At 32.5% G+C, this 25144-nt stretch overlaps 1 protein-coding gene across 1 annotated transcript; it reads left to right on the plus strand.

Annotated features, from left to right (window-relative positions):
* The first annotated feature begins 819 nt into the window (after positions 1-819).
* Positions 820-23246, plus strand: LOC127723780 (MAM domain-containing glycosylphosphatidylinositol anchor protein 1-like). Its single transcript, XM_052230528.1, has 8 exons — positions 820-883; positions 10132-10199; positions 11971-12096; positions 13304-13392; positions 14390-14519; positions 14821-15002; positions 21791-21872; positions 23086-23246. Exons 2-8 carry the CDS (start codon positions 10136-10138, stop codon positions 23097-23099), a joined length of 687 nt encoding a protein of 228 aa, XP_052086488.1. The 5' UTR covers positions 820-883; positions 10132-10135; the 3' UTR covers positions 23100-23246.
* The last annotated feature ends 1898 nt before the right edge of the window (positions 23247-25144 follow it).

Genomic DNA, 25144 nt, shown 5'->3' on the forward strand with positions numbered 1-25144 from the left:
TTAAGTATGTGAACTCTATATGTTATCTCTTTCAACCCGAATGAATAGTTTAAACATATTTTATTGTTCAAAAATGACAAATGGATGAATAGACTAGTATAGTCAAAAATTGTAATGCCTGATCTTCTTTCGTCACAAAGTAAAACCCTCGCGCTGAAGTGGTCGTCAGTTCGGATGTTCTGGATGTATAAATACGCTGCCACGTCCGCTCGGAATGGATACGTTACATTGGATGCCCCTGCATGCAAATTCCACACTCTTTGCACGTTAAATAAGCCTTGTAATATCGCCAGTATGGGTCTGTTGATGGCCTATTGCAAGGCAAAATTTCTGCCTTATCCAACATGCTAACTTTTAAAAGAGGCATTTATACTTGCCGACCTAACAATATGATTCGACATATTTTTTTTTAGGCTGCATGAAATATTGCCACTGTATGTTCAACACGGAACATCAATCAATCATACAGTATTTCTTGCAACATACAACACGTTGACCAAACGTAACAAATTTGTTTCAATGAAAAAGCAGTGTCTTTATGATTTCAATTTTATAAACGTATGGTTGGTCCGAGGGTGTAACACACGATTACTGTTCTTTAAGTGGTTTAACGAGATGTTACATGGAAATATTCTTTTTTCATATCGTTATTCATACGTACTACCTTTATATTTTTACTAAACGCTCTTTCTCAACTAAGAAAAATGGTAAAAATATCTTTCATGTTAAACCACTGAAAGAACAGTAATCATGTGTTACATCCTCGGACCATCCACGCGTTTATATTAAACATTTCATCTTTACCAACGTGTTATTTACGAAATTTTCCTTCAACTGTTTGGTTGTGTGATCAGATTTCTCCAGTTGTGGTCGTTATTCTAATGTAAGTACAGTTATACATTTAAATATAGTATTGTTCTAAGTTACTAACTTTTATAGAATCATTCCCTTCTAATTTGTACAGACAACGATGCGTTTGAACTGTTTTGCTATCTTTAAGTATTCTGGCCATTGTTTCACAAGAATTCGTACGACAATCTTAGATCTAACGTCTGTCGTAAGTCAAACTGGAAGTTTATGACCGTTTCAAAAACAATCATAGGTAGAATTTTCTGATCTTAAACTGACGAGTGGTAACAGGTAGTCGTAAGTCAAATCGTAGACATATTTCGTTAAAACCAACAGCATTACATTATCTTACAGACATAATAAGTTCCATGTGATGAACAGAAGACATGTATCGATCATAACTAACTAAAATGTAAATTCCTGAAAAAATCGTAAATTAACTATTCCTACATTTGAGTTTATAATTTATATTAATTGAAATAAAACGAGTGCCTTGCTTCCAAATTTCCAAATCTTTCACTATGAAGACTTTTAATTTTTTAAACGTTTATTTACTATTTTTTAATCGTATGTCATATACAGCATTATACACCCTCATTGTGGCGTTCTACACGGTGGTTATGAAGTTGACAATAAATATATATGTCAAGCTAACATGCAAAAATCCCCTAGAATGCATGTCCTGCGGATATACACTACGGCGGAGACCGGTGCTCTTTATTTTATAGACGTCTTTTAAATACAAATTACGATTATTTGCGAACAAATACCAGTCCAGAAATTGCGAAAACAATAATGTATATACATGCATGTCACTAATGTAGTGGTAGAGTTGAATGTTATGGATCCGTAGTTTCAATGTAATTTCACCAGTTGCCATGCGCTCTTTCACGTTTGCGTTTTCTTTTGAGGTACAAATTGAATGCTTCAACCCCGTACTCAATACCTGCTTTGTTCTTTTTTAATTTAAAAATATTTCTATAATTCTAGGTTTATTTGAAAACTATATGTATGATACTTTACTCTGCCATTGTGTGATTGTGTGTTTGAATACTTAGAAACCTTTATTTTTAAATTTAAGAAATGTATCTGAAATTTTCAAATCCTAAATGTGTTTTCTTCAATTTAACATTTTTGTTAAGGTTGACGTTAAGTTTGTATTTTCAATCTTAGATCGTAGCTTTTTGGCCAATTATTATTTTTAAGCATTCCAGTGGAAAACATATTGATTTACTGCAGCAATTCATATAGAAAACGTAAGGAGAAAATATCTTTAAAAAAGAAGTAACAACCAAAGTACAACTGATAATTTACCAAGACAGCCCCTAATTTCTTAATATTCTTTCGTTATTGCTCGTGTATGTTTTCTGTTATCAAAACTGCTGTACTGAAATTATTTTTGGGGGAAGTTTTATTAAATTTTAGTAGAATGAAATGGAAAAGCACTGTTTTTTTGCTTTTTTTGTGTTTTTGTTTTGCAGAGGCGTAGCTTCCCTTGAGGCAATGAGGCAACTACCTCCCTAAATAGTTGACAAAAAACAAAATTTAGAAAGATAATATATACAATTTGCATTTGGTAGTAATAGATGCATGGTTATAAACATCCAATTTTACACAACAAAGTCGGTTCAAATATCATGTCAGCAAGGGACACATACCCAATAAATACAACTAAAACAAGCAGTTCTTTAAAATTGAAATTGAAATCATAAAGATACTGCTTTTTCATTGAAACAAATTTGTTACGTTTGGTCGACGTGGTGTATGTTGCAAGAAATACTGTATGATTGAATGATGTTCCGTGTTGAACATACATTGGCAATATTTCATGCAGACAAAAACACAATATGTCGAATCTCATAGGAAAGCCGGTAAGTATAAATGCCTCTTTTAAAAGTTAGCGTGTTGGATAAGGCAGAAATTGTGCCTTTGCAATATGCCACCAACAGACCCATAATGAAGATATTACAAAGCTTATTTAACGTGCAAAGAGTGTGGAATTTGCATGCAAGGACATCGGATGTAACATATCCGTTCCGAGCGGACGTGGCAGCGTATTTATACATCAAGAACATCCGAACTGACGACCACTTCAGCGCAAGGATTTTACCTCGTTACGAAAGAAGATCAGGCAGTACAATTTTTGACTATACTAGTCTATTCATTCGGGTTGAAAGAGATAAAATACAGAGTTCACATACTTAATTCCAAAGTGTGTTGTAACATTCGTCTGCTTTCAGTCACATTTAAATGTTTAATTGTATGTGCGTCACATCAACAGCTTTGAAGACTGTAATTACGTCAATGTACTTTCATGATGAACTCTTTCTGGAATACTATACATTTTATAAACAGTAGATTTACTCTTTTTTTTTCTTTTTCTTTTTTTTTTTTTTTTTTAATTATAACTAGTTTTGAATTTCTAATAATTGATGATCAAATTGTCCGTTTTTTTTTAAATTTTTATCTTTTACGGTAACATACTAGAAGAAGAAAAATACGATATTAAAAGTCAAAGTAGGCTTTCTTAAAGGGTACGTTTTCAATTAAACTTATTTTTTGGCTCACCTGGCCCCAACGGCCAAGTGAGCTTTTCTCATCACTTGGCGTCTGTCTTCCGTCGTCATCGTCCGTCGTCGTCCGTTGTCGTTAACTTTTACAAAAATCTTTTCATCTGAAAGTACTGGGCCAAATTTAACCAATCTTAGCTACAATCATCATTGGGGTATATAGTTTAAAAATTTGTCCGATGACCCCGCCTGCCAACCAAGATTGCCGACTTGGCTAAAAACAGAACATAGTGGTAAAATGCAATTTTTGTCTATTATTTTGAAAACCGTTATAAATAGAGAAAAAATGAGAGGGCAAAAACGTTCAGAATGTTGGGCTCTACCAAGTGTCTATATATGTCAAATTTGTCAGACAACTTCTTATAGGAGTTATTGCCCTTAAATGAAAAATTTTACCATTTTTGTTTGCTTATTATCTTGAAAACTTTGATAGATAGAGAGTAACTTTAAATTGTAAAAACAATTAGCAAGACAATTTCTACAAATATGTTTCATGGTCAAAATCGTCAGTCGACTCTTTATTAGAGTTATTGCCCTTTGATGACGATTTCTATCATTTTTTTGCGATTTTGCCTCATTTTTTAAAATTTATAAAAGATAGATAGAAACTTAAATAAGCAAAAATGAATAGCAAAACAAGATATACAATTAAGACAATTTGGAGGAAATTGTCAAACGTCTCCTTATTTGAGCTATTGCACTTTAATTACGATTTTTACCTTCTTATTTGTTTGCGTTTTGCCTTATATGATGAAGATTATGATAGATAAATAAACACTTTAAATCACAAATATAATCAGCTTGACAAGATCTACTAACAAGTCAAATTTAACCGATATAGTTAGTAGACTGTTATTCTTTATAGGAATGATTAACCTTAAATAAGGATTTTTTTTACCCTCTTTTGTGTTTTGAGCAAAAACTAAATAAGATAGAAAGAAACTAAACAGACTAAAAGATCTGTAATACAAGATCAACAAAACAGAGATTTTTGTCATGAATTATATTCTCGTCTATGTTGGAGAGTGTCCTTTGTTAAATATGCACATAGACCAAGGTGAGCGACACAGGATCGTTAGAGCCTCTAGTTTTCGTTACGATGGGACTTTTAATAGGTATGAATTATTATCAAATTTATGCATATATTGTTTATAGTTAGAAACCATACATCACACTTATCCATATCAGACTTTCTATTTTCTGCATTTGGAAGATTTTTTTTGTCTCACTGTTGAAAAAGCAGGACATATTTTTATTGTTTTGAGGAATCTTCAAATAACAATTTTATTACCTTTTCCCCTGTTATGATAACATTTATTGGAGGCTGTTGTTTTAGTAATTAAATTTTAACACCTATAGCATAATTAAGAGCACCTGTAGTGTGATTTAGTCACTGGTAATTTTATATACCTTTTAAAATCATCAATTTGAAGAAAAATGTCTTATGTTGAAATAATTATATAGTAATACTACATTTTCTATATGCAATTCCATCCACACCCTTATAAATATATGTTCAAATTATAGGAAGGTAAATTTAACTTCACATATTTCCACCCCTCTCTACCAAATATTATCTAGCATTTAATTTGTTTATTGCTACCAGGAAAATATTCACAACACCTGAATCTCTTTTTAATGTTTGCCAAAAACATTTCTTCATATAGGGGTCATTTAAAAAAATGTTGAATTTTCAATCGAGGCTGAGCATGAAAATGTATACATGTGGCTTCCTTCAGTTTTGGAGAACATGAGTTATCTATAAGTTGTAATTGGCTTTGAACCAGCTTAAAGTAAATGAGTGTACTCTTATTTCGGTGCTTTGTGTCTTTTGTTTTTATGTTAATGTTTTTTTTAGTTCGTACTGATCTTTTGAGTTAAGCCAATTGGAACTATTTTTTACAGTTTGTTCTTTTGTTGTGCTGTCCCACGTTAAGGGGAAAGGGGGGGGGGGGGGGGGGGGGGAGCGCCTACACACATGTTTTACCCCGCCACATTCTGTATGTGCCTGTCCCAAGTCAGAAGCCTGTAGTTCAGTGGGTGTCGTTGGTTCATGTCGGTCGTATTTAATCTTCGGAAAATATTTTTTTATGAATCAGGTCGTTAGTTTCTTCGTTTGAATTATTTCACATCGACGAAGGGGTGTGGCGGTGGGGTTTGGGAGGGGGGAAGGGGGGGGGGGGGGGGTCGGAGGTTAACGACCTTGGCTACCCATTTTTCATGTTGAGGCCTTTTATAGCCGAATATACGGTATAAAGTTTTCTCATTGTTGAAGGACATAGGGTTAAACAAACGAATTAGTTTAAACGACACTTTCTTCATTTTTATTGATATAAAGTTTCCAAAAAAAAAAAAAATGGTTTTCATCTTCTGATTCTTTACCAACTATTTGATGTTCAATTTAAAAATGTAAAAGCTCTATCATTCACATTCCCGATTAATTTTCTAGTTTACAGTCTAAAAGTAAGTAAATTTCATGTATGCATTTTTAATTTTTAAAAAAGTATCATTAAATTAATAGTCAATTTAAAAGAATGTATACTGAAATTAACCTTTTTATATCTGCATATTCTTACGAGCAATTGTGTATCAGTTATCAGAACTGGTTGGGATATTTAATCGGTGGTGCATAGTTTATTGTATGGCCGTACTAAAGAATAGAGAATAATTGGCAAACAGTATAAAAAGTAGAGAAAAACGGCCTACAAAATTAAAATATACAGAATTGAAAAAAGTAAAATCACAAAAAAAAAAACTCCAAGGCAAATTCAAAACGGAAAGTCCCTAATCAAATGGCAAAATCAAATGACAAAACACATCAAACGAATGGACAACAACTGTCATATACCTGACTTGGTACCGGCATTTTCAAATGTAGAAAATGGTGGATTGAACCTGGTTTTACAGCGCTAAACCTCTAACTTGTATGTCAGTCGCATAAAAATTCATTATATTTACAACGATGCGTGAACAAAACAGACATAATAGGTAACATTGTCAAAATATGGGTACAGCAGTCATTACTGTGTCACAATCTCAAAACAAACAAACATTTAACAAAGAAGCACAAAAAGAATCTTTTAAATTTAACAACCATATTCATTGCTTACTTATATATGTATTTTAAATCAACTCATAAAGGATTGAAAGTCCTGTGACTGCTTTCACATCTATTCTTAGTGTAGAGTCGCGTGTTTGACGCCAAAAAATGTAAACGTCACACAGGAGAAATATAAAATAATTTTGTCGTTCAAAGTATTTTCAAATTACAATTTCACATGGGGAATTGTGGTATACAGGGTCGAAAAATCAAAAGTTTTTGTTAGAACTAAATACAGAAAAAGACCGAGTTTTAAAATTATCCAGAAGGACTCTCTCCCCCCATCCAGACCCTCTTATCAATCACCAATGTGGCGTGACACCTGCAGCTTACAACTTCAAACGAGACCTGAAATTGCGAAAATTCAAATGTACTGTCCCGCACACCTATGACCTATGATTAACTCATGGCATGGCACCCGAGACCCCCAACTCTGGGTTCCTTGGGAAAGTGGGATGAACAAAGTGCAATTTGGGTGTTGGTAAAAAGCCCCATCTTCACGCCTTCCAAGTCTGCGGATCATTTGATAGGAAGGGAATATCGTGTCACTATTATTTATTGTTGAATCCATTGACATCACACAGAATCATAGTGTATCACTGTCATACGTTTTGTTGGATAATAATCAAAAACAAATTTGCGCTATTCCCTAATGCCAATATGAATGATCGGAACCCGTGACATAGCAGCCTCGTTGTGAGTGACTTCCGGGATGGAAATATGCATATTTAACACGTCGATAGATCGTTGCATTAAAATACATATTTTATCAAATATTTGACACTTATATTGCTATCGATGTATTTTTGTGGAAAATTAAGTATAAATAATCATTTTGAAACAAAAATTGAAAATCGTGTCATGTCTCCTTTAATAATTAATCATGTTAAGGGTATAATCATGACATCTGTTTAGGATATCCTCTATCAATTTAAAAACGAAATATTATATGAATGAATGGAGTAATATCGAAGGAGACAGGCGAAAGATACCAAAGGGACATTCAGCTTCAGAAATATGTGAACCATGTCCTATATCATTGAAAAGACTAAATACTTTTTAAAAAAAAGAAGATATCACAAATTGTATAAATCACTTCTTTTATCAATTGAACTTATCATTGCTATATAAGTAATAATATTTCGTGGCGCTCAGGCTTGCGTTTTCTATGTTGTATTTAAGATACTGCTGTTTGTGTTTTAGTCGTTTCATGTTTTTTTTTTTTGCCATGGCATTGTCAGTTTTTTTCGACAGATGAGTTTAAATATCCCTTTTGTATCTTTCGCATAACAGTAGAATACTGGAATACTATTTATATATATGTTGTAGAGTTGTCACTTGTTTATACGTACTTATCAAAAATAATTATTTCTGTGACTGTATCTTCGATCCTTTACGATAGGTATTTAGCTAATCTGCAATCAATTCCATCTTCATGCCTAATATATCATGTACTGTGTTACAACTCTAGATTCTACTGACGAGGAAAGGTTAAACTAGGCCACCGAAAGCTGAATTATTAGTTCAGTCTAGGTGGCCGAGTGGTCTAGAGCGCTGGACACAGTGCAAGCGGTGTTGTCTTGATATCCCAATAGCATGAGTTCGAATACAAGCGAGGAAAAACAAATATTTGCTTCCACAAATTTGCAGATTTAACATTGTTGTGCTGATATTTAGAATAATTATATATTTATAGTTATATATATATATAATAAGCAAGTTAAAAGGGTACAACATCACCAATAAAAAATAAAATCATGAACAAATATTTAATATTCCGGATAACTAATGTCAAATGGTTCTTATCTTGGCAGCTCTCACATATAAGACTTTCAGACTTGCAGTTCTCCGAAAGGCTAAGACAGGAGGTTTGGGAAAGATCTTGGACAATTTTGGATGTTTGGCAATAATCTGCCAATTGACACGGATCAAACGGGAGAGGTTAGTAAAGGCGGGATTGAACATAACAATCTAAAAAAAAAAAACCGAACCATTTCAACTTATACATATCACCTTAAAGGTTGCTGAAATTCAATGATGTAAAGATTCGAGGGGCGAAGAGATATGAATTATTAACATGAAATGTGGTACAGGAAATTTTTTTTATTGATCAGAAAGCAAGAAAGTTTTAATAAAAGTAAAAGTTTAAAGATGCTGCACGCTTAAAGCATACGTTGCTCGTTCAATAAATAATAATCAAAGAAAACAACATATGTCATCAATCATTTTTGGATATCGTATACAATGTTCCTAAAGATATTGACTTGAAACGATATCCGAGTAGCCATATCATTTTAAAAGCTATCGATTTTGCTAATGGTATGTTATTACACATTGTGATAAGTTTTTCATCTATTTTCTTAGAAACGAAAAATCTTGTAATCTGCAATTGTTTAATACAATTAAAAAGGTAATACAATAATACTTCATCAGGCAATTGTCTTTTTTTTTCTTAGATTTTAGATACACTCATTTCAAACATATCTTTATTTATCTAAGTGATGTTTGTTATTAAAGTTTGAATGTTTGGCCATTGTATTACTGACTTTTTATTTTCGATGGCTCATTGCTGTTTTCTCCGTATTTTGGTACACTTTTTAAAGCAGGTGTTTTACTAATTCAGTCTTCAATGGGTTATGTGTTTGTTTCAAACTCTTTATGCGTGTTATTAGTGAAAATACTTTTAAATATTATTACTCATATCGAACGTTCACAACCGAATGATATAATAAATGGTATAGTGAACAGAGCAATAGTAGGTAGATAATTCTATTGATAAAAAACTGTTTTCGGTATGAACTAAACAAACATTGAAAAATGAAACAACTATTAAAACTTAAAAGTAAAGCGAACCCCTTCAAAACAAAACTAGAGGCGATCTCAATACTTTTAATATTTTTCAACTTTTCAACAGTTACATGACACTTAAAATGCTAGTTTACCCACTCCCTCTTTGAATGTAGGAAAAACTACAGTTGTCTTAATAAGGCACGCTCGTGATTAAGCGCATTGGAAAGCAAAAACTATAAAACGCTTCAATGCATACCATCTGAAAGTGCTTGTTACATATTTCCTAAGCTTGAAATACACAGGCAAATTTTGCTCAGGTGAATTTCATATGAATCCCACATGACAATCACGTCAAAAATTTCACGTGAGATTCACCTCAAACGAGCTTATACATTGAAACTCACGTGAACATTGTTCACATGAATTTCACGTGAACTAAAAAAAAACAAATTTGTATTTTTCATGATTTTAATTGAATTTAAAATTCTAGATGTTATTTGAATAAAGTCATTTTTCAATTTCAAGTGAATTTCACGTAGAAAAAAATAATGTGATTTTCACAAGAAATTCACATGAGTTTCACATGAGAAACAAGTGAAACTTACATCAACTGATTTCCTGTGAGTTCCACGTATAAGCTCGTTTGAGGTGAAATTCACGTGAATTTCACGCGAAATTCACATGATTTTCACATGAATTTAAACGAAAGTGAAATTCATTCGTGTGAAATTTCCCTGTGAAAGCAATGACATAATTGATATCAAACAGATGCTAAAGATATCAAAGGGATATTCAAACTAATTTAAATGAATTACTTTTCAGCATTATGGCCAAGTTTTGTTGCTTGATTGTAATCATCCTCTGCACAGCTCGTTTGTCTAAGGGAGAACGTAAGTATACTTTATGTTTAATGGCATACAAATGGGTGCCCGTATAACTTGACCAGCATGTTTACTTAATGACTTGATAAGATATTATACTGCTTGGGTCACCTCCTTCATATTAAAAATCAGACATTGTCTTGACCTTCCTACTTTTTTTAAGCGTCACCGATGAGTCTTTTATAGACGTGCATCTGGCGACGAAAATTATAAACCTGGTATCTTTATTATTTGTTGACTGCTCTCTCTAATGATAATAACTTGTAGCGAAGGTCAAAACTGGTTCCACATGACTCTTAACTTTTTTATACAAATTTGTTTTTTGATGTGCATGACTGCTGTCAATCGATAAATTAGACTCTTAAAATGTCAAAATTAACAACAGTTGTAATCATCAGAGGTGAGAAGAAATTTGAAGTATAAAAAACCCACGACGAGTGCTGATATTCGAAAGACTCACAAGGGAAATACACATATTTGCGGCTAATTAACCAGTATTTCTAGATGGGGGAAATTGAAACTAATGAAATTGTTCTCCTCCAATTAAATCACAATCTCATTCAAGTAAAACAAAATGTATTTAATGTTTATTTCGATAAATATCATCAGAACAAATATCATTTGGACAAAGATGTATTCCTATACTGAAAAATTTGATCAAATTGGAAAAGATAAAGGTAACTGAAATAGTATGATATCGGTAACTGTTTGTAGCAATTATAGAGATGCCTGCAACTCTGTTATGCAACCTTAAACTTTGACCCTACCTTTTGATCATAACCATATTTTGATATTATTTATATTACGCTGACTACGAAAATAAGATTGATAAAACAGAAAGCGGACTGCTCTAAAGATTCGGGTGTCAGCCTAGATCTAGATATGAACCTTGAATTTTCAGGTGTCAGGTCGATCCTTGTCTTATTCTATAACGGCAATAATGCGGCCTTGTAAGCAGCTAGTTTCTCTCAAAATATAAACGATCAGACATTTTTCTCGTTGATATAGTTTTACTGTCAAGAGCTGGAGGAGATAGACAATACAATAGAACCTATCATGTTACAGATAAACAATCATATTAACACATTTATTAACCGTTTTAATTTTATGGCAATATTTGATGGATAAACACCTGCATTTTATTACAAAAAAAGCATGATAAACTTTTGTTTTGCGGGCTACAGAGCTTTCCAACAGTTGTCAATGCTTCTTTCCGAGGGTATAACGGTTAAAATAAGATCAATCGAAACATCTATCTATGTTTAAGAATATGCCAGTAGAAGCATCCCCAAAATCCAGTTACAAATATACTTGAGAAAAAAGGAACACTAACAAGCATAAGAACATACTAAAAAAATAAACTTCTTTGTAAAAATAACACATTCTTTTTTGTGTCGAATATTCTGCATAGTAAATTTTGGAATAATGATACATAAACAAATAATAAACCTCTGTTAGTCTTTAAATTTAGAATCTTCTCTTTATCTAGATGTTCGTAATTTAATTAAAGTGCATGTACTCCTTCCCATGTTTTCCAGAATGAAACTGCAAAATACTGTGTTTGACCTGATAAATTTTTATAGAGCTAGAAAGTTACATTTCTACCTATTTGCATGAGTTACAGCCAATATATTTTTCAGCAGTTTGACGCATAACTTATACTCCTTTTTCAATGATGGTTTACTTGTTACATTAATGACTTTGTATCTATATTCATATTGTATAATGCATAAAACAAAGTGAATCATGCCATATTGTATCGCAGTACTGTACTTTTCAGGACTCACTGAGAAATGTCTGGCTTCAAATGGAATATGCGGAACAAAAGATTTAACATGTAATGACTCATTTGGATCAAGATGGATAAATGAAGGTAGATGTTGTTATGAAAGACCATGTTGCAAAAGTAAGTATACACATAAATCATACGAATTTCCATCTTATTCAAATAGAGTTGTTTGTGGTGCGACCTTGTCTTTGACGAGTGTATGTGAAGTTAGCGACCAGTTCGTTATTCGTTATTCCATATTCAATAACGAACAGGCTGCTAGCAGTCGTTCGATATTTAAAACGATATTCTTACATGAAGTTGAAACAAAATAATATCTAAACATTCGATTAAATCAAAAGCATGACAGTCATAGTTAAAAGGAGTAAAAAAATAATGTAAGAAATCTTTTATGGATCCCTTTAAGTATCGTAAATTCTCGTTGTCCTCAGATATAAGCCCTCAGATATATATACCCTCAAATATAAAACCTCAAATATACCGGAGACCGCTGAAATGACGGTTGCACATTTAATAAATGTAGGATGAAAGGTCACAAATGTGATAGGAAATAATGTTCTATGTTTTATAAATATGTAATAGTGTTTCATTTCTTTTTTTCTCTTTTTTAAAGTTGTATGAAACTTTCATTAATAGACGAATGGCGTAAAATAAAACAAAAAACTTATTTTTATTTTAAGTTTTTAAGTGTTATAACTGTCCAGATAGTAGACGATAGACATGAAATGTAGGTAGTAAATTGAAGCCAGTTAATTAGTTAATAACCTTATAATGAATTCTGAAAAAAACTTGACTTTTATATGCACAACAGTTTGTTTATAATCTTGGAAAATGTATTCAGTTGTTCTAAATAAAAACATTGAATTACCACAGTCTTGTATTCTGACGTAATCAGTTCATTCAGAAAAATGTTAATGAATAATCTTTTTCGTTTTCTTATTGCAAATTTAAAGAAAAGGCAAATGATTAAAACCAAAACATTATAATTCATAATTCCACAGACTGTTCTGTTCGTCTGTTGGTCCATTGGTCTGTTGGTTCAATAAATATTTCCTTCCCACTTGTCTTGGGTGTTACTGTATAGAAGGACTTTAAACTGAAAAAACATCTTATTTTCGCGACTTTCCTAAGTAGAAAGATAATGTGATTATAAATCGTTGCTATTGAAAACTGGGATCTTTAAAATTCGTACAATTAAATCATATTGAAGTGGGCTAGAAACGGCTAAACGCGTAATAAAGTATTTACGGAAATAAAATGGTTAACTGTTATAAGTACAGGACAATGCTTGCAATCTTTGTAAAATTCGATATTTTTTCAACAGTTAATGGCTACAGCTGTGGATTTGAGACTGATGCACCATGTATCTTCCAGGATTCAACTAAGGATGAATTTGACTGGAAACGACTTGCGGTAAGTTCTTCAAAAATTTAGTGTGTTTTTCACAAAAATAATAATTCACATGATCATGTTGTCGACTTATCCCTTTTTATCGAATTTTCCTAAAAGAATTTTGTGGAGAAAAAAAAAACAAACACATGATGAAAGACCTTAAACATTAAAGAAGAAAGTAAACAAAATTGAAAGAGAGCTCAAATTCTTATTTATATTATCTTTTGTGTATATTCTAACTAATTTGATTCGTTTAGAAAGTGTCACATGTTCAACTATATTTTCAAAGGTAGACTGAAAACAACAGATAGAAAAGTGATATTGCACGGTTTCTTTCTGAATATTTGACACAATCAAAACAACCAATCAAACGAATTGGTGCTTCACTTCTGGAATATTGACAATAACTACCTCGAACTTCGTTCTCAGTCAACATACTTCTTTCAGGTCGATATATCCTCGTATCGACCTCATACAAGGGCTTTGATTGTATAATATACCCCTGGTTTTTTTTTCTTTTTATGGATATAATTGGATCAGTGCTTTGCTATGGTAAACCCCAAAAAAATATTTTGATAAAAAAATTAAAGCTTGTACAATGCAAGAAACAGATACCTCTCACCTCCTTTTATTAATTCTAACAATGTTATTGGACTACTGTAAATTCAGAAATAATTGTGTGCATTTAATATTGCGATTTTTTGGAAGAATGAACAAAAATGCTAGTTTAATTATTGCGATTTTCAGAAAAGCTACTTACAGATATATGTATAAGATACCAGAATGCAAGTTCTTATTATTGCGATACTCAAGTAATGAATGTTACTTATAAATAAAACTTTGCAACAATTTCTGAATTTACAATATTCCAAAAAATACAAGGAGAGTGTATTCTTTAGTGAAAAGTAAAATGTACAACACACATGATGTATAAGTTTTTCTGGCGCTGATGTTAAAAAAATGTGAAAGTCACACACTTTAATACAAAATAAGATTTATGAACTAATGTATTTTGTAGAATTCTACCTCAAGTCCGAAAACAGGACCAACAAATGCAGCCGAGGGAAATTACTACATATACATAGAGGTCACCGACAAAAATGATGGTGATAAAGCTATACTTACAACAGAAGCTGCTAGCTTACCAGGTAGGTTTCTTCTTTTGACTGTTTCTCTATTGAAAAATAAATTGTTATGTGGAAACCGAAATATTCAGAACCTTATCCCGGCCTCACTATTTATACATAAAAGTTGGAACTTATATAATCTAGAGCTTGAAATATAAATTACTTAATTATGATATATCCGTAACTTTTATAGTATATTTCAATAAACCTTTATTTTGGAAAAAAAGGAAGAACATTTATGCTCCAAATTATAATTGCATTCTTGACAATAGACATCTCAATGTTAAATATAATATATTGATAATCCCCTTTATTATTTCAGCTAGTAGTTGGTGTCTTACTTTCCAGTACCATATGAAGGGGAAAGACATGGGGAACTTAGAAGTATTTGCTGGGGACAAAACATCTAACTTGACAAGTATCTGGGAAAAAACAGGAGACCAACCCGATCCAGACCTGTGGAAAAGTGCTATTATAACCATACCACAATATACTAATTCTGTTGTAAGTATTCTGAAATGATAGATAACTGCGGCTTCAGACATACCAGATTTTAGTTGTCCTGTTGTAAGTATTCCGTAATGATAGAAACAGACATACAGATGGAATTGTGATCTTTAGCCATCACTTGGCGTCCGTCGTCGTCGTCCGTCGTCGTCGTCGTCGTCCGTCTGGTGTAAACTATTTCAAACATCTCCTCTGAAACTACTGAACCAATTCCAACCAAACTTAAGCTGAATGATTCTTAGGGTATCTAGAATAAAGTTTGTTTTTTAATTTCTGTTTCGTCAAAACACATGGCCGCAATCGCTAAAAATAGAACATAGGGGTAAACTGCAGTTTTTTGGCTCATATCTCAAAAACCAAAGCAGTTAGAGCAAATCTGACACGGGGTTAAAGTGTTCATTAGGTAAAGTTCTATCAGCCCTGAAATTTTTAGATGAATCTAATAACCCATTGTTGGGTTGCTGCCACTAAATTGGTAATTTTAAGGACAATTTTACACAATTTGTTTATCATGTTTTCTAACTTTGAAAAATCTTCTCCTCTGAAACCACTGAACCAATTCCAACCAAACTTAAGCTGAATGCACCATATGGTTTCTAGAATAAAGTTTGTGTTTTATTTTTTTGTTTCGTCAAAAACATGGCCACCATGGCTAAACATAGAACATAGGGGTAAAATGCAGTTTTTGGCTTATATCTAAAAAACCAAAGGAGTTAGACCAAATCTGACATGGAGTAAAAGTGTTTATATGGTAAAGTTCTTTCAGCCCTGAAATTTTTAGATGAATCTAATAACCCATTGTGGGGTTGCAGCCACTAAATTGGTAAATTTAAGGAAATTTTGCAGTTCTTGGTTATTATCTTGAATAGTATAAATGATAAAGATAAACTGTAAACAGCAAATATTTTCAGCAAAGTAAGATCTACAAATAAGTTTATATGACCAAAATTGTCAATTGACACCTTAAGGAGTATTGCCCTTTGAGGACTATTTTACACAATTTGTTTATCATGTTTTCTAACTTTAAAACATCTTCTCCTCTGAAACTACTGAACCAATTCCAACCAACCTTAAGCTGAATGATTCTTAGGATATCTAGAATAAAGATTGTGTTTTATTTTCTGTTTCGTCAAAAAACATGGCCGCCATGGCTAAAATAAAAATATAGGGGTAAGATGCAGTTTTTGGCTAATATATCTCAAACACTTAAGCAATTAGAGCAAATCTGATGAAAGGTTAAAATGTTCATTAGGCCAAGTTCTATCAGCCATGAATTTTTCAGACGAATCTAACGGTCCAGTGTGGGGTTGCTGCCACTTAATTGGTAATTTTAAGGAATTTTGCAGTTTTTGGTTATTATCTTGAATATTATTAATGATAAAGATAAACTGTGAACAGCATAAATGTTCAGCAAAGTTAGATCTACAAAAAAGTGACATGACCAAAATTGTCAAATGTGTCCTTAAGGATTTATTGCACCTTAAAGACAATTTTTCACAATTTGTTCATCTTGTTTGCTTCCTTTGAAAAATCTTCTCCTTTGAAACTGCTGTATCAATTTCAGCCAAACTTAGGCTGAATGAGTTTCAGAGTATCTAGTATAATTTTTGTATTTTATTTTCTTGTACGTCAAGAAACATAGCCACTATGGCTAAAATGAAACATATGGGTAAATTAAATTTCTTTGCTTTTGAAGAAAATATGACAGATACAAGGAACATCTCAATGGAATTTTTAAGCCACTCATTAAAATATATTAAAAAGCAAAAAAAATCATTGATGAAAGATTTAAGCAAAAAATTACAGGTGAGCGATTCAGGCTCTTGAGAGCCTCTTGTTTTAGAAGACTTCATAAGTCTGTTTGACTTGTGTCTCATTCAATTTGTGTTTATGCAAATAAAGTATGTTAAAACTAAACTTTGGTAACCCTGTTGTAAGTATTCTGTAATAATAGAAAACTGCTGCTACAGACATACCGAACTTTAGTAACCCTGTTGTAAGTATTCCATAATGATAGGAAACTGCTTCGACAGACATACCGAACTGTAGTGGTCCTGTTGGTAGTATTCTGTTATGATAGAAAACTGCTACTAGAGACATATCGAATTCTAGCTGTCCTGTTGTAGGCATTATGTACCAATAGAAAAATGCTTCTACAGACATACCGAACTGGAGTTGTCCTGTTGTAAGTATTCTGTAATGATAGAAAACTGCTGCTACAGACATACCGAACTTTAGTTGTCCTGAAGTAAGTATTGTTTAATGATAGAAAACTGCTGCTACAGACATACCGAACTTTAGTAGCCCTGTTGTAAGTATTCCATAATGATAGGAAACTGCTTCTATAAACATACCGAACTTTAGTTGTCCTGTTGTTAGTATTCTGTTATGATAGAAAACTGCTACTAGAGACATTTCGAATTTTAGCTGTCCAGTTGTAAGCATTATGTACCGATATAAAACTGTTTCTACAGACATACCAAACTTGAGTTGTCCTGTTGTAAGTATTCTGTAATGATAGAAAACTGCTGCTAGAGACATACCGAACTTAAGTAAGGTACTAGATAGGACCAATCAGGCCATTATCAACGCTCTCCATAGACAAGTACCTTTTATTCAATATATATATAGTTTAAAAAAGTTTTTTGGGGTATGTTTTCTATCATCCTTGGACGTAACACAGCTAACTCAGTTGTTCTGGTGTTCTTACTAAAATTTCTGTTTACATCTCAAATTTCCAACGCATTTACTCACCTCTCATAATATCTGTAATTAAGTAAGAAATAATGGCAAATACGCTAAAAATTCTGAAAATCTTGTATGCATTTACTATGGTAATTGTGGAATAATGGACAAAAATACGAGATTTAACTACTGAGATATCTGAAAATGGTTCAAACAAATAATGCTATCTAAATCTAAAATGCCAGGTTTTATTTTTGCAAAAGGTATCCCTTTACAATTGTTTTCAATAATAAAAACATTCCAAAAATGTCTGATTTTACAGTAGTTATTTCCTGAATTATACTTTGATTTTAATACTGTAAACAGGGAAATTTTCGCGGCAGTTTTATTTTCGCTATTTTCGCGGTAAGAGTTGAAACGCTAAATTAAATCGACCGCAAATATTTCAAGAAAATCAGAACACGAATATGAAGACCATACATGAACGTATGTCAATAGGAAATGCAGATCTATACCGCAAATTATAACTTTATTTCTAAAGGAAAGTCAGTGTTAGATATCAAAACCTTATCTCATGATAGTTCTAATTAATCCACGTGGACATTTCGGATATTGCTAAATAAACAACTATCGTTACAGTTATGTAAATGCCACCTGCCAATCAGTTTTCAAATGATTACCCATTATATCTGCTGCACAGATCAATCAGATTAAAATATCAACTAATAAGCAGTAATTCTGTCAGCATTTAATTCACTCTTAATTAGGTCATTCCTCTTTGATTATTGTGATTGTGTTTTTACAAGCAAACATGACTAATAGTTTTAAATGTGAACCGACAAAAAAGAATTTTTAATGGTTTTATCACTTGATTAAATACATTTTTTAACACTGTACAGTTTCCAAGTCATTTATGAAAAAAACTTATATAGGAGGGGATGGACAGGGGGTACCCTTCTCCCACCTCCCGCCTCCTATCTCTCACCTCCCACTTTTAGAATCTTTTTTTATCTCCCAACTATTCTCAAAGTTGTCGAAAGAATCTTCTTATATTTAATAGAAATAGTGTAGATGATAGCGAAAAGTGTTTTAAAACAGTTAAGATTTTATCAAGTACATAGAAATGTTCCGTTGGATAAACATCCCTGCCAAGCTCACAACCTAAAACTTGCAAGTAGGCATTACACATTTAAGTGTTGACTGCTCCTACATTACTCAATTGATTAAAAAAAAATATGTTGTAAAAATAACCATGGGAGATAATTATAATTGAACATTACAGTGAGGCAGGTGTATCTCTTTGTTATCACTTATCATCTATTTGTGATATGCAGTTTTTCATTTTATGCATGCCAAATATTATATTATTTGTATGTGCTTGGATCTTCCAATATATGGAGATAATATAGCAATGTTCAGATGTTGAAATTATTGACATAAAATAAGCATTGTAAACTGAAAACAATTGTACATTAATGCATTTGGAAGAATAAACTTTCACTGACAAATTGTCGGGCGACTGCTAGATCAAGGGAATAACAAAAATTAATTATAACATTTTGGGGTCACTGACAATGCTTTTCATATCAAAATGGAACCACATTTTAGCCTTATGTAGTTATGTATTCATATTATATTTGGGGGAACAGTTACTCCTCCATGAACAAAAACAATTTGGGTACAAAACTTAGAGAAAATTACTATTCATGAATACGATTCAAAATATTTAAAAAAAGAAAAAAAAGGGGGTCAACTTCATTTGAGCTTTTGATTTTGCCTTTTGATTATCACTTATGTCTAGAAATTGACTATGAGGGTCGGTTGAAAACAAACCTTTACGACAAAAGAGATGATTTCAGCTTCCCAATTGTGAATTTTCATTTTTAAATTAAGAGTTCCAAATGGTGAAGTTGAAATCATCACTTTGTAAATTTTACGGACGCCATCACGAGTTGGTTGACCGTTATGGAATATCCGTTTCACAGATGATATCGAATATGTTCGTTATGTCGTAACTATAATCCCGTTCCCTGTTCACGAATGTGACCTACCGAATTAGACTACTTACCCCTATTTGTGACATTTTTATCTATTGGTTTTGTTTGTTTTGTTCACACATCGTTGTCAATATAATGGAATTTGATGCGATTTGTCATACAAGTGAGAGGTTTAGCTAGCTTTAAAACCAGGTTCAATCCACCATTTTCTACATAAGAAAATGCCTATACCAAGTCAGGAATATGACAGTTTATTATCAATTCGTTTGATGTGTTTGTTTTTTTGATTTTGCCTTTTGATTGGGGACTTTCCTTTTTGAGTTTTCCTCGGAGTTCAGTATTTTTGTGATTTTACTTTTTTCATTCTGAAAAATGTGAATTTGTTCCTATTAAATTCAATATAATTATTTATCTCCCTTTATATTTGATATTTTTTTGAACTTTGAATACAGTAATAACACTGTAAGTTTTGTAGTTTTATTTTGTATTTTCAACCTCTAGATGATTCTTTTATATAATTCAACAATATATATTTGATAATATATTTTCATAGTAAAGTAATTTGGTTGCAACATACTAAAAATGATGCTAAGAACACCTCCAAATCACCTTCAAGCACAAAACTCCATTTTCCAACCACTTAACATGTATGTCATTTCTTTGTGGTCATTTTTTAATATTTTTTTATGTAGACCGAATAAAGATGTCTGGAAGAATTGAATTGTTGCACCAAGTTTTCATTCAATTTTCAGTCTAAAGCTCAAATTGGTTGCCATTGGAACATAATGTTTTTTTTTAAATGTCATTAGAAACCAAGATGTTTCAAAAGAGTTATTTGATGTTATTTAGTCTCACGTATAGTTTGAGAAAAAAATCATTTAAAATCATTCAGTTTTTGGCTTTCATTGAATTGTCAATGGTTGCTTCATTTTCTAAATTTTTCAGTTTTTGGAAAAAGGGGATGGAGAACAGTTGGTTGCTAATATTTTTTTTTACCATTCAAATGCAAAGCAAAATATTGTATGTGGTGATAATTTAGACTTATATAATTGTGAAACAACCATAACAAAAGATAGATAAATGTTATCTTTGAACAACAACCCTATGAACATGGGCATTTTTGAGAAAATAGGAATTTAGGAAATTTGTTATGTTTTTTGCCCTTGGCTTATTTCATTTTTTTCTTTATTGGCAGATATGGCTATGAAGAGGTCCTTGTATTATGAGTTACATTTGATTCCATTTTTATTAATACTATTTTTCTCAACGTAATAAATATTGCTTAAAAATATGCATATTTGTGTATTTGCTATTGGTTTTCAGCTGAAAATTGAAAAATTTAAGGTGGGGCCCCCTACCGCCAAGATATATAAAACATTAATAAATGTAGTAAGGTTAACCCACAAACAAGATTTCATGAAGTTTGGCCAATCTTGCTTCCGAACTGTTTTCTCATAGACAGGCTCTTAATAGAGGCCGTCAGGGATGAAGGTCAAACCAAACGTTGACTGCCACGGGAATATGAACGTATATTGGGTCGGGACAGAATTTCAGCCTTGCAACAGGCCACCTATGGACTCCCCAAAGAGTCGTTGCAAGGGTTCTGAACGTGCATGACACTCTCTTTACACGAGATTCGACGTCCCAATTCTGATTGGACGTGGATGCGAACTTGTACATCCCGCAAGGCCAAATGGACGCCCCACTTTTGCGAGGGTTTTATTGCCGGTTGGAGGAAGATCAATGGTGACCATATTTATATTCCCAAGTCACCCTTTGGGGTTATTGCAAAAGAACTCTTAATTATGATTAGTATTTTAAGATAAAAGTTAAAAATAAAGACAATTTTAAAATATTTTTTTAAGGCCATAAGTGTTCATGTAGTTGTGTATCAACAAACTCATCATACATACCAGGCTTTAAATTGTGTATGCATGACGCGCATTTCAACTACAAAAGCCTCATCAGTGACGTTTGAATCAATTGAAATACAAAGGCCAAGCAATTTTTGATTATGAAGTTGAAGAGCAAAATTCCGAAAGGTTTTATTAAATACCGCTACGTCTTTGCATTGCAAGACAATTTTCCAATATTTTTTTCCAGATAACCATTGAAGGGAGCAGAGGTACAACAGCTTTTGGTGACATTGCTATTGATGATCTCACTCTCAATGCTGGTACATGTAGTAAGTATTGCTTCATTCAGAGGTGACATTGCTATTGATGATCTCACTCGCAATGCTGGTACATGTAGTAAGTATGACGTCATTCAGAGGTGACATTGCTATTGACAATCTCACGCTCAATGCTGGTACATGTAGTAAGTATTACTTCATTCAGAGGTGACATTCAATTGATGATCTCACTCGCAATGCTGGTACATGTAGTAAGTATAACTTCTTTTAGAGGTGACATTGCTATTGATGGTCTCACTCTCAATGCTGGCACATGTAGTAAGTATTTCTTCTTTCTTTTCATCATCATCATGAATACATGTAATCACGAGATATTTGCCACTTAATTCAGACTTACAACAGTCAATCATAATTTTGATTACAATTTCATAAAGATAGGGAACTATGATTCAATTATGCAATTAGAAATGGGAATTTTCAGATTCATTTCAGGAAAGTATGGACGTATAATCTGTTTTTTCAATAAGAATATGTTGACATTCTAATAATAAAAAAAAAAACACACAAGCGTCATAATGATTTACATCACACATTACAGAGAGGAGTCGGGCAGTTGTGGTCCAAGAAAATCAAGTTTTTGAGAACTATTTCATGAACATAATGTTTGAAATGCATAATATGAAGAAAAAAATATTAACTACATCAGATTACTTATGTTATGAGTTTTATGACGTTGCATCGTTTTCATGAAAATGAAGAAAATTGCCAAATTTATACAGTTTTCGATGATATATCCATTATGGAAACATAAGGCACATCCAAAGAACAACTAAACAATTTAAAAAGAAGCTTTATGTTGACATAATCTCACCAAATATAAAGTTGTTTCTTGGGAGCGCACATACTTTTCTAATATTATACATATACTGAAAAGTTGATGTGAAACCAGGTGAAATCAAGAATTTTACAAATCATACAAATTTCCTCTTGGTTTGTTGCCATTTTAAATGTGAAATGTATTTGTAATATATGAACACTTTGTACCTAAGTGAAGTTGTGACACATTTCAGAATATGTATGGCAACTTTTCAATTCAAGCTAATATTTGGACAAAATCAATGCCTGATTGCCCCTACACCTTTGTCTTTCTTCTTAGAGACAATTGTGAAATACAGTCATGATAACAACGTATTTCAAATATCAACAATTCTTTATAAATAAATAGGGGGGAATTGTATGAAACTGTTGTTGTTTCTTTTTTTAGGTGCAATAAATTAAACGGAAAACAGAATAAACCTACAACCATGCCTTTATGGTGGTGTGATATTCACAGTTATAATGATCATGTGATATCTAGTATCTTATAAATTATAATGATCATGTGATATTAACAGTTAGCTTATTCATTATAATGATCATGTGAGATTCAGTTCCTTGCACATTATCTGTGCTAGCAGTTTTTTTTTAAATATAATAAAAATTTGTTGACACACACAATTGGTTTTTATTGATATATCCTTTTTGTCTCGTTTTGAATAGGCTAGACTGAGGCGTGCTGTGTCCGACAGCGGCATCAGAGGCGTCAACAATGAATTAGATTGTAATTAAGTCAAGTTTATTGGGAACCACTAGGAATAGGTCCCTGATATTTGGTATGCAGTTGTATTAGCTATGGCACATCTCATTTCCACGGAAATCATTTTGCCCTACCTCCTCAGTCATGATCTATTAACTGAAACTTTTGCTTATGTTTTATTTATTAGTTTGTGATTAGGTCAGTTTAAGGGGAACTTTGAGTGATAGGTCAATGATGTTTGATATCCAGATGTTTTAGCATTGGTACATCTCATTTTCATGGAGATTGTGTGGCTCCCCCATTCAGTCATGGTTCATTGACTTTGAATGTTTTGCATTATTTCAGATTGATCAGTTTAATATGAACGACTATGTTAAGTCAATGATATTGGGTATGCAGTTGTATTGGCATTTGCAAACCTCATTTCCATGGGGATGGCATGGCCGCACCCCCTAATCATGGTTGATGGTTCATTGACTTTTAAATTTTTACATATAAAGATAGGAAGATGTGGTATGATTGGCAATATGACAACTCTCCACCAGAGACCAAATATCATAGAAGTTAACAACTATAGGTCATCATACGGCCTTCAAAAATGAGCGAAACCAATACCGCTGAAAGAAAAATGGAAAACGATAAATAAAATTGAGAATGGAAATGGGGAATGTGTCAAAGAGACAACAACCCGACCACAGAACAGACAACAGCAGAAGGCCACCAACAGGTCTTCAATGCAGCGAGAAATTCCCGCACCCGGAGGCGTCCTTCAGCTGGCCCCTAAACAAATATATATACTAGTTCAGTGATAATGAACGCCATACTAAACTCCAAATTGTACACAAGAAACTAAAATTAAAAATAATACAAGACTAACAAAGGCTAGAGGCTCCTGACTTGGGACAGGCGCAAAAATGCGGCGGGGTTAAACATGTTTATGAGATCTCAACCCTCCCCCTATACCTCTAGCCAATGTAGAAAAGTAAACGCATAACAATACGCACATTAAAATTCAGTTCAAGAGAAGTCCGAGTCTGATGTCAGAAGATGTAACCAAAGAAAATAAACAAAATGACAATTATACATAAATAACAACAGACTACTAGCAGTTAACTGACATGCCAGCTCCAGACTTCAATTAAACTGATTGAAAGATTATGTCTTCATCATATGAATATCAGGCACAATCCTTCCCGTTAGGGGTTTAGTATCATACCATCATAACATATATGAGAAGAACATAACCCGTGTCATGCCAACAACTGGTTTTTAAATAAATGTGTTTAGTGCCGATGCAAAGACCCTATAAGTGAATCAATATTAACGCCAAAATATGCAATCTTTAATGACCTGACAACAGTATCGTAACTATATCCCTTCTTAATAAGTCTATTTAAAGGTTTTGTTAGTTTCAGAGGTGAATACTGACATTTTTGTGCTTTATAAAGAATATTTCCATAAAAAATTGGATGTGAAATACCTGAACGTATAAGAAGTCTGCATGTTGAGCTATATTTACGAATGATGTCCTTATACCGATGATAAAATTTAGTAAATGTTTTGACTAGTTTGTGATATCGAAAACCCTGGTGTAATAATTTTTCAGTAATACATAAACTTCTCTCGTTAAAATCTAAAACATTGTTACATACACGAGCGAATCGTACAAGTTGAGATATATAAACACCGTAAGATGGTGACAGGGGAACGTCACCATCTAAAAATGGATAATTAACGATAGGAAATG

Source organism: Mytilus californianus, unplaced genomic scaffold (genome assembly GCF_021869535.1).
Source record: "Mytilus californianus isolate M0D057914Y unplaced genomic scaffold, xbMytCali1.0.p SCAF_13, whole genome shotgun sequence".
NCBI classification, from domain to species: domain Eukaryota; kingdom Metazoa; phylum Mollusca; class Bivalvia; order Mytilida; family Mytilidae; genus Mytilus; species Mytilus californianus.

Coding starts and splice junctions, on each gene's coding strand:
- LOC127723780 (XM_052230528.1), top strand. CDS start 10,136: ATGGCCAAGTTTTGTTGCTTGATTGTAATCATCCTCTGCACAGCTCGT. Junction 10,200..11,970: donor TCGTTTGTCTAAGGGAGAAC/GTAAGTATACTT, acceptor TGTACTTTTCAG/GACTCACTGAGAAATGTCTG. Junction 15,003..21,790: donor CACAATATACTAATTCTGTT/GTAAGTATTCTG, acceptor ATTTTTTTCCAG/ATAACCATTGAAGGGAGCAG.